General features: G+C 35.7%; 1 protein-coding gene across 2 annotated transcripts in view; it reads right to left on the bottom strand.

The window, feature by feature from the left end:
- Positions 1 to 1,256: 1,256 nt before the first annotated feature.
- Positions 1,257 to 9,863, bottom strand: part of GFPT1 (glutamine--fructose-6-phosphate transaminase 1) — a 79,603-nt gene continuing 70,996 nt past the window's right edge. For both annotated transcript variants that reach the window (XM_019647685.1, XM_019647686.1), the window contains 5 exons: positions 5,481 to 5,595; positions 5,078 to 5,205; positions 4,335 to 4,502; positions 3,181 to 3,342; positions 1,257 to 2,506 (listed from right to left, as the gene is read on the bottom strand). In XM_019647685.1, the coding sequence (XP_019503230.1) occupies positions 2,462 to 2,506; positions 3,181 to 3,342; positions 4,335 to 4,502; positions 5,078 to 5,205; positions 5,481 to 5,595 (618 nt within the window). In that variant the 3' untranslated portion in view covers positions 1,257 to 2,461. The remainder of the gene's footprint in view (positions 2,507 to 3,180; positions 3,343 to 4,334; positions 4,503 to 5,077; positions 5,206 to 5,480; positions 5,596 to 9,863) is intronic.

The following is a 9,863-nucleotide window of genomic DNA, read 5'->3' as shown; positions in this document are numbered from 1 at the left end:
GCCATCCTGTGACCTGTTGGCAGCTCAGCGGCAGCTCAGCTCGGGCCAGGAATTGAACTGCTGTTGCTCAGAGCTCAAACTCTTGAGCGAGCTCTTAACCAACTGAGCCACTCGACTCACCCGAAAAGTCAGATTTTCTTATCATACATTACCTTGATTTTAGCTGGGCATGCACACTTATTAGCAGTTCGCCTCACTATGGTATCCATTTTGTGCTCATAATTCATAAAAGCATTTAAAAATCCTACACTAAATAGAGTAGAAAAAAAAAGGGACAGGGAGGAGAAACCAAGTTTGGGCAATATCACCTTTCTTTTTTACTATTGACTTTTGATATTTGGTTTTGAACTTACCCTAGCTTGAAGTATGTTAGAGAAAGAGAGAGAAAAGAGAAAGAGAGAGAGAAAAGAGAGAGATTGATTGAAAACTGATTTCACATACTAGCTTTCATTTAGAATGCTGACAAACTTCACGTCATTAAGAAATGCTACAAACACACGAAAATCATGTGCATAAAATGCTAATGTAATAAACATAAGAAATGACATTATATATACACTAAAACTAGCAAGCCTATATAAAATAATCTTAGAAACAATTTAAATAGATAAATATAGCTTATAGTAGCTATATATAATGCAAACAGTAACCCTATGTTATTTTTAAACACAATCAGGTTTCTAATCTCCATCTATGAGAGTCCTTCCAAACTACTTCAAAATGTGCCAATTCTTTCTCTAATACACAAACAGAATTCTATAATTCTCTTGCAGCAATAGCTATTAGATAATCTTAACCTCATCAGGAAGTTCACAGAACAAGGAAAACACGGAGCTTACTTAATTATGGTAAATATCTTACCTTCACAATTTAAAAGTAAAAACTTTTCAAAAAGAAAGACTTGACCAAAACATAAACATGCTGTCCTATAACCCTCAAGGTTTGGTAAAAAAAAACCCGTGAAGAAACTACAACTTTTTGAGTATCAAACTCATACTCTACTCTAAATATTTTAATCTAAATTGTTAATTTCTATTTCTGACACTAACCAGCTGAAGGCACCTCAATATCATTTTATATGTTCTTCATTCCTAAATAAATTTCAGGGGTAGAACACAGAAAATACAGAGAGAAAAATACTTAGGAAGTAATACAGGCATACCTCGTTTTATTGCACTTCACTTTATTATGCTTCACAGATGTTGCGGTTTTTACAAATTGAAGGCAAGACCTTCCACTAGCAAAAAGATTACGACTCACTTTATTGCGATACTCGCTTTATTATGGAGGTCTGGAACCAAACCCGCAATATCCCCAAGGTATGCCTGTACTAAATTTGATGCTATCCTTCATTAATTTCAGTATAAGGGTATATAGCTTTTTCCAAGCCTAGCCCACCAGATTGAGTCAAGTGATTAGTCAAAAGACTTACAAAATCTTCCAAACAATTGCAAAGAACTTCCAAACTGGCACAAAGGTATTAGTTTTTATACAACAAGGCAGGGAAGGGAAGTTAAAATTAACTGCAGGAAATTCTTCTTTGGGACAAAGTTAAAGAGAATTCTGAATGTATCAGTACTGATTTGAGATATTTGATGGCAACCCTGTGTGGGGATTTCAAAGAACAAGATAAAATATGTCATTCAGCAGATACACACACACACACACACACACATACCTGTCGACACAAGAAAATAAAAACCACTTTCAGGAGATAAAAAAACAAAGAGTAGGATTATCCAACATGTATATATCCCATCTTCAAATTCAAATCATAGTGTCAGTTGTCCAAAGCAGCTCAAATTTAAAGTTTGTGTTATGAAATTATACAAATATTTTCTGTTGAAGGCTGGAGAAAACAAATGCACTACTCTACTATTTAGCTTCCTAAGCTACCGGGCCCTACAAATAACAAGCAACAAGTTTGAAAGACTAAGGTTAACCTAACTTGGTAGAAATCCCACCAAGAAATGTTTTCAGTTTTTAGTACACAAATAAATTTCAAAACAAAGCATAGCATCTTTACATATAACTTAACAAAACCTTAATTAAACGCCCAAGTACATTGCCACTGACTTTAGATCTTCCAATTAAATGCACTACTCTTTTATTGGTCTGAATGAATAGAATCATGGTAAAAAAACACCAATTACTTTTAAAACTCTCAGCTTGAAGTGGAGGGTCCAGAAATCCAACACCCAACAACCTTTAAAGAAAATGAGAGCTATATCTGTTTCTGATACTGACTAGCATACAGATTCAATTTTCAAACTCCCCCACAAATTACTGTAAAAATATGAGGTAATTTCACAAAAATCACAAATTGAGTGGAATAATTATAACTGATATATAAATAAGGATTTACTTTTTAAAAAGGCTTAAAGGAGTGATATTCTAAATCAAAGTTTTAAATACAAAAGGTGTCTTGTGTTGCTTTATCGCCCAGAGTTTCAGATGCTCCTTATTCTACAGTTACAGATTTGGCAAGATTCCGAGGGAAATCAACCTGCAAAAAAAAGACAAAATTAAAGAGGCTGTACAGACTGGGTGGGGGTGGGGGTGTGGGGAGTGGGGGGGAGCTCCTACAAGCAAATTATTTTTATTTATAAAAAAAGAAAATGTGTTTATTAACCACCTTTATTATAGACTACAAAGAATTAAATTAGAAAATATAGTCACATAATGTGTCTTGAAAAGACTTGAAACCAGTTAGGAAAAAGAATTCTAAAGAAGCCAGTTCATCTCGTAAAGAGTTCCCGTGGTCCTCTATAGAGGTGGCAGTCTTTTGTGGGGACAATAATAGGACTGTGTAAGAACAGGATGTTGTGGTAGTCATAGTGACCAAGGGACCAAAAATTCCAAAAGTTCTACAATGTCAAGTCCTGCAACGTGGGTGACGGTCCCAAATAAAGAACTGCCAGTAGCTACCCCATTAGGAAGCACAGAAAGAAAGCAGGTGGCCATTTCCCAAGGAGGTAATCTCTGATGTAATCAAGATTCCTTTAAGTTCTATGGGTAAGAAAATGTTACGATGTAACCTACAAACTGGGCCATGCAAATATAACAGATATCTGATGGATTTCTCAAATGCTATTATTGTTAAATATTTAGAAGGAAAACTAGCAGAATGTACCCAGGTGAAAAGCCAGCCCAAGATCACTGCAGTGGTCCTTTACTTACATCATAGCCTCTCAGCACAGCAAGGTGGAAAGCCAGCAACTGCAAGGGGATCACACTGAGAATGCCCTGCAAGCAGTCCACTGAGTGGGGCACCTTGATGGTTCTTTTTGTGTTCTTAATGGTCTCAGTATCTTCTTTATCACAAATCACCACGGGGCGTCCCTGGGAAAACACACAAACACACACACACAGTCACTGGTAAGCAAAAGGCAGGGCTGCAGCAAGTGAATGTGCAAATTTTGCACTCCACCATTTGCTGACAGTAGGCTTTATTTAAACACACAATCTTATGTGGGAAGTCAGACTGATCTCACAGTCAAGGACACGGAGGCTTTGTGGGAGTCAGTAATTTGTTTAAACTCACACATCTAAGAAACACCAGGCTCAGTACAGATGCTCCTCAAGTTACAATGAGGTTCCATCCCAATAAACTCATCGTTTAAGTTGAAAATTATCATAAGCCAGAAATGCATTTACTACACCTAACCTACTGAACATCGTAGTTTAGACTAGCCTACCTTAAAACATGCTTAGAACACTCACATTAGCCTACAATTGGGCACAACCATCTAACACAAAGCCTATTTTATAGTAAAGTGTTGAATAGCTCATGTAATTTATTATGCATATTGCTTTCACACCATTGTAAAGTTGAAAAACCTTAAGTCAAACTATCATAAGACTGGGACCATCTGTACTTGAATCCAGGTCGGCCTGCCTTCAAAGTCCAAGTTCATACGTATACGTTGTAACTAGAGATTAATATCTTTGGGGATTTATAAATAAGGCCAAATGATCTGAAGAAAACTCAGTGAAGCACAACACCCATAGTATTAATGTAAAATCCAGTTCCTCCTGAAATATACATTTAAGAATATTAAATTAAAAGGGAGCAGCATACTCTAATTGAGGAGGACAGGATTTGGAGACCAAGACCTCAGTTTGGGTCTTGGCTCTGCCTATTATGAAATTTATAAGCTGGGTCCTGTCAAAACTCTTGAGAATTTCAAATTCCTCACATATAAACTTAAACATGTTTTGTAAGTTACCTGCTGGGCACTGGTCTATCACTTTAAATGTTATAAAATCCAAATAATCTTTAGTGACCCAACTCTTAGACCCTAAAGGTCTCCTCACAGCAGCCTCTGACTTACCTGCCTAGCAACCACTTGCTGAAAAGCATTCTGGCACTTGGCATAAGTGTGATCTCTCATGATGATCATGATAACAGGCATCAACTTATCCACCAAAGCTAGAGGGCCGTGTTTCAATTCACCAGCGAGGATGCCTTCAGAGTGCATGTAAGTGATTTCTTTGATTTTCTAATAGGAAAGAACTAGATTAGTATTCAGTCTGTTTTTCAAAAATCCATTCTTAAGTAAATATTACGCAAAACATCTGATGCCTAAAGTCACTGTCTATTTATCCAAAAGTATTAAAGGACCACTGATCTATAAATATAACCAACAGGCTAACCGATTATTATTCCTATAATATCAACAAGTGATTAGAAGTTTTAAAACCCCATAAGAACTTTTCAAGATTTTAAGTATCATGAATGTACTGATATTTCTTTGTAACTGTTCTACTTGCTTCATGTTTGACCTGAACTAAATCCCACACCTAGAGAACTTAATCTTTATTTTATTCATCTGAACAACAAATGAACCCAAATTTCTTGCTAAACCCAAGTTATCATGCTAAAATGTACTCTTCTTGGTTTTTTCCTTTTGAATTAAGTATCAATTAAATGTTACACTTTCTCAAGGTAAACAAATCAGAATGCATAAAAACAAAGGCACTTTTAAAAGCTCCACCTATTTCATTCAATCCAAGAGTACCACTCTGTGCCAGGTCCATAAGTCAACATACTGAAATTGTTCGTGAGAAGACTTACAAGCGCCCCTTCCAGACAAGTGGCATAATGATAGCCACGTCCCATTATCAGGACCGACTTCTGATGATAAAGTTCTGTTGCCAGTTTCTGAATTTCATCATCCATGCTCAGTACTTCCTTAATCAAATCTGTTAAGAAGTAACATTAACAAAATGTATGAAAAAGGGAAAATAAATTGAACCAACATAATAACAATAACATTTGGTAGCAGCTAACAAAAGACCAGTTTCTATTTTTCTCTGTGATATCACTGAGGGATGTTTAAACACACAGGTGCAAAAGTAGAAAGATTTGTTGACTAAAGTAAACAGCTACAAGCCACAGCTTCCAGGATAAGAAAAGAATTTCACCCATTACCAACTCCCTTGGGCAACAGAAGTATAGTATGAGAGTGTCTTTGTACCAGGCAACCGCTTCAATCCCAGCATGATCTCTTTGCGTCTCTCCTGCATAGAGATCCTGTCGTCACACATCATGAGGGCAAACATCACAAGGGATACAAACTGGCTGGTGTAAGCCTGAAACACCACAAAAAAGCACAGGAATTAGCTGCAGTTGCCTTTTAAGAACCTGGAATTTTCCATTTAAAAAAAAGATGAAAATAAACACAAAATTCCTACTGGCTAAGTATATCTTGTCCATTTTCTTAAAAAACAGCATTAGAAACAGTGGACTGAACCAGAGCTTAGGAACTCTATCACTATTCTCCTTTTCTGAATTTGAACAAAACGACTTAACCTTTATTTCCAGATATAAAATAAAAGTTCCTTACAATGCACTGGATGCTTACGAAATCCCTAAAATCCTGGAGGAAGGAAGGAAGAGAAACACGCCAAAGGAAGTGAGTAGAGTGAATCTGCATGTGTATAACCAAAGTCAGTTTTTGATGTATGTCAAAAGAGGGTTTGAAGGACTCTCCTTGACATACCTGCATTGGTTTTGTTGGATTTTTTTAAAAATTGCTCTTTGATTTTTCACCTTTGCCTATTGCGTTTTCCTCAGTCCCACATTTTATTTTTTTTTAAGTTTGGCTAAAATTTTTTGGCTAAAAAGTTCAACTGTATAAAAGTAAATAAAAATAGAAATAATCCTCATTCTTAATTACAGAAATACTTATATTAATAACATGCTATTAATAACATTTGTGAATACTGCTTTCTCTTTACCATTTTTCTTATTTTATACTGTTAAGAAAATTTGATTTTATAACTTTTATTCTGAAGTTACATAACACTTTCCCAAGACAGAATGTTTTCTTTCTTGTGTATTAATGTGTAAAACCCTTAAGCAATTTTTTTCACTTCTTTAGCCTTCAGATGGCCCATCTGTTAAAAGTACACAATACTTACAAGATAATCATGAGAATTAAATGAGGTAAGTGTAAAGCATTCAGCATAATGCCTGACATACAGACTAAAAACAAACTTTTTATTGATGAAAGCATGAACTAAAAGACTTACGTAGTTCAAAAAAGATTTTCCTAAATTATAGAACTGTGGCTATTTATAACTTGCAGTCAAGCTGCCGAGACTTTTTTCATTCCCATTAGCTATATGTAAATTTAAGATATGACTGTTTTGTCACATTCTTTGCACTTTGAGAATTATCCTTTTAACAAATTTTTACCAATATGGCTGCTGGACAATGAACTCTTACTACTACTACTTTACCATATATATCCTGAATCTGAAAAATTTAAATTTTTATTCATACTTGTTAGCCTTTTATGTTTTCTCTTTTGAGAATTAGCTTCACTGTTCTTCACTTGTCTTTCAACTTGGGTTTTGTTTTTGTTTTGTTTTTAGTTGGTCTTAAAGGAGGTCTTTACTGTTATGTTCCAAATACTTTTTCCCAGTTTGGGTTAGCTTTTTAAAATGGTATGTATTGACATGTAAGTTTTGGGGGTTTTTTTTAAAGATTTTTATTGGGAAATTGGGGGATGGGAACAGCGCTGGGGAGTTGGGGGAAGGGGAACAAACAAGTTGCTGTCCTTTTGTTCTTCAGTCTAATTGTGGAGGACGTTGCCTCACTGGCCCAAGTTGGCACCATCATTGCACTCTTCCCAGGCAAGGCAGATCAGTCGCCGGCTTTTGGATGGCCACTCACGGCAGCCGCTGGCCACTCACGCTGGCTGCTGGCTACACACGGTAGCCCATGACAACCCACTGCAGCAATGGCTGCAGCCTAAGCCGTCACAGGGGACTCACACCAGCCCAGCTCCAGGTTGAGCTGTTGTTCAGCATCTTAGCTGTAGAGGGCAGTGTCACTAGCCCTCATATGTGGGATCCGAACCGGGGCCCTTTGGCGTCCCAAGCCAGCTCTTAACCAACGCACCACTCAGCCAGCCCTGGTCAAGTTATTTTAAGTATGTTTTATAGCTATGGAAAATAGAATCCCTCTCCAAACACAAACATGCATATCTTTTCTAAGTAGTTTATAGAGAAAATATTTTTGTATATATTTCATATAAAGCAACTTATATGAATTCTTATTCATTTTAAGAAGTCTTTTACTTGATAGTCTTAAGCTCTACAGGTAGTCAATCATATCACTTGCAACCAAGGAGAATGTTGTGTCCTCCTTTCCCATTATGTTACTTATTTTTTCCTATTAAACTAGATAGAACTTCTAGAGCTGGGATAACATGTTTCATAGAGAGTCAATTCTAATTCATATGTAGTCACAGTGAAACATCATGTTGAGAAAGAGTCTAAGGCCACCTTTTTTACTTCACAGTAATACAGATAAAATCCTAGGAAGGTTCCAGAACAGCTAAGGTCCTCCAAGATGAAGGTCCTGATGCCTTCTGTTTTGCAGTTCATTCATTCATTTTTCTATATTATTTGCCTCCTTCTGTTTTATTGAGTTTCCTTTTTCTAACTTTTTGAGCTAAATAATTAATTTTCTTTTTGAAGATAAAGCATTTTAATGCTATGAATTTACCTCTAATTGTCACGTTGGCCACACACTAAATAGTGATTGTCACTATTTTAATAGTAATTCTGATATCTTTCTAACTCAAGTTATTTAGAGGAACATTTTTATGTTTCAGGCATTTGAGGTTTTTATTCACGTTTTTATTATTAAATCATTAGCATTATTGTGTGATCAGCTATAGTGTAATGTATAATTTTAACTTTAGGAAATTTATTCTGGGTTTCTATGTGTGCTTGTGTGTATTACATGCTGACTCTCTGTTACTCTTCTCTGGATAAGGGATCACCTCATTAGTGAATATTTTCCTGTCATAATGTAGATAATGAACCTCCTGTATAACCAAACCACAGTCTGCTAATGCTCCTTACCTTCCCAATAGTTAAATGAGATTCCCTAGTTCCTCTTACTGGACCTCCCAGCTATCAGCTGCTCAGACATTCCTCTACAGGCGGCTACCTGTCCCTGTGCTCCTGTGTTCCACCTGCAGACTGGGATTTTTTTCCCCATAGCACTGAAGTGGATTTGGAGTCCCTTGCCTCCAGTCTAATGAGCACAACTCTATTCTAAGTCTACTTATTCCTACTGAAGTTTACTTTGCAATAAACCAATTAATCACAAAATATACTATCAGGACAAAGGGAGAGACCCAGTATCTTGTACCCCTGGGATACCTAAACTGTTTCCAATCCAAACTGATCAGATGGTGAGTGTTCTTTCCTCCAGTCCCTAACTAAAAAGGTTATTCTACAGAGTAATGTTTCTTTGTTTGGACTTAAAATATCTCAACACTGGTTTTCAAGTATAAATATTAAACAGAGTAACTTTAATGCACACATTTTTCCATCACATTCCTATTACAGCTTAATTTCAATTTCATGTTTTTCATTTCACCACTACATACCAGGAAACCAATTATGAGAAAAATAAGTTACACCTCCCATTTTGAATTTACTGAGGTCTGAAAGAATTTACCAGGAAAATGTTGACTCTGAACTTCTACACTTGGTTTTACTTTTTATTCAGCCAAAAATAAACTTATACTGGTTTATTTTTAAAAATCAACAAAAGTCAGTACTGTGGTGAAATTCTAAGCACCTGCAATAACACACAAAAATTACTGAATCTGCACACTTTTATACCCATCAATTCCTACAGAAATATCAAATTGTCTGTGGTCTGATATTATGAGAAACTTCTCTCTCTAACCCTGACACAGTTTTTCAGGCAAAGTTGGGAATTTGTAATCAAGACTATAGAATTCTTGTGCTAGCTCCATCACGGGCCCAGAGATCAGGATCAATGATAAACTTCTTTGATCACCTATTAACGCATAAACTTTATTTGCCATTCAGAAATGGTCTATGACTAAACATCCCAAAACTTTTCCAGATTGTCTAAGGCTATTTTGAAGAAAACAAAATTACTTCAGAATTCAAGAAAAATTAAAGTAACACTAAACTATCATACTTACTAAAATTTTTAAGGGAGTCATTTTTTTAAAGAAATTAAAGTATGTACTGTAAAAGGATACTTATTTTCTTATGCAAGATGTAACCATTGGGGAAAACTGGGTGAAGAGTACATAGACTTCTCTGCACTATTTTTGCAACTTTCAATAAATTCAGTTATTTCAAAATAAAAAGATTTTTTTTAAAAAAAGGACTTACAAAAATAAGAACTACTGATACAAATAACAACATGAATAAATCTCAAAAACTTCATGTTAAATGGAAGAAGCCAGACACAAAAGACATGCATTATATACTTCCATTTATAAAAATTTCTAGAAAATGATATAACAAGAGGAGGTAATAGTAATTCGCTGAGAGGTAGGAGTGAGGATTGACTA

This window comes from Hipposideros armiger, unplaced genomic scaffold, assembly GCF_001890085.2.
Source record: "Hipposideros armiger isolate ML-2016 unplaced genomic scaffold, ASM189008v1 scaffold_114, whole genome shotgun sequence".
Taxonomy (NCBI): Eukaryota; Metazoa; Chordata; class Mammalia; order Chiroptera; family Hipposideridae; genus Hipposideros; species Hipposideros armiger.
Note: the sequence above shows the minus strand (reverse complement) of the source record. Positions and strands in the feature narration are given on the sequence as shown.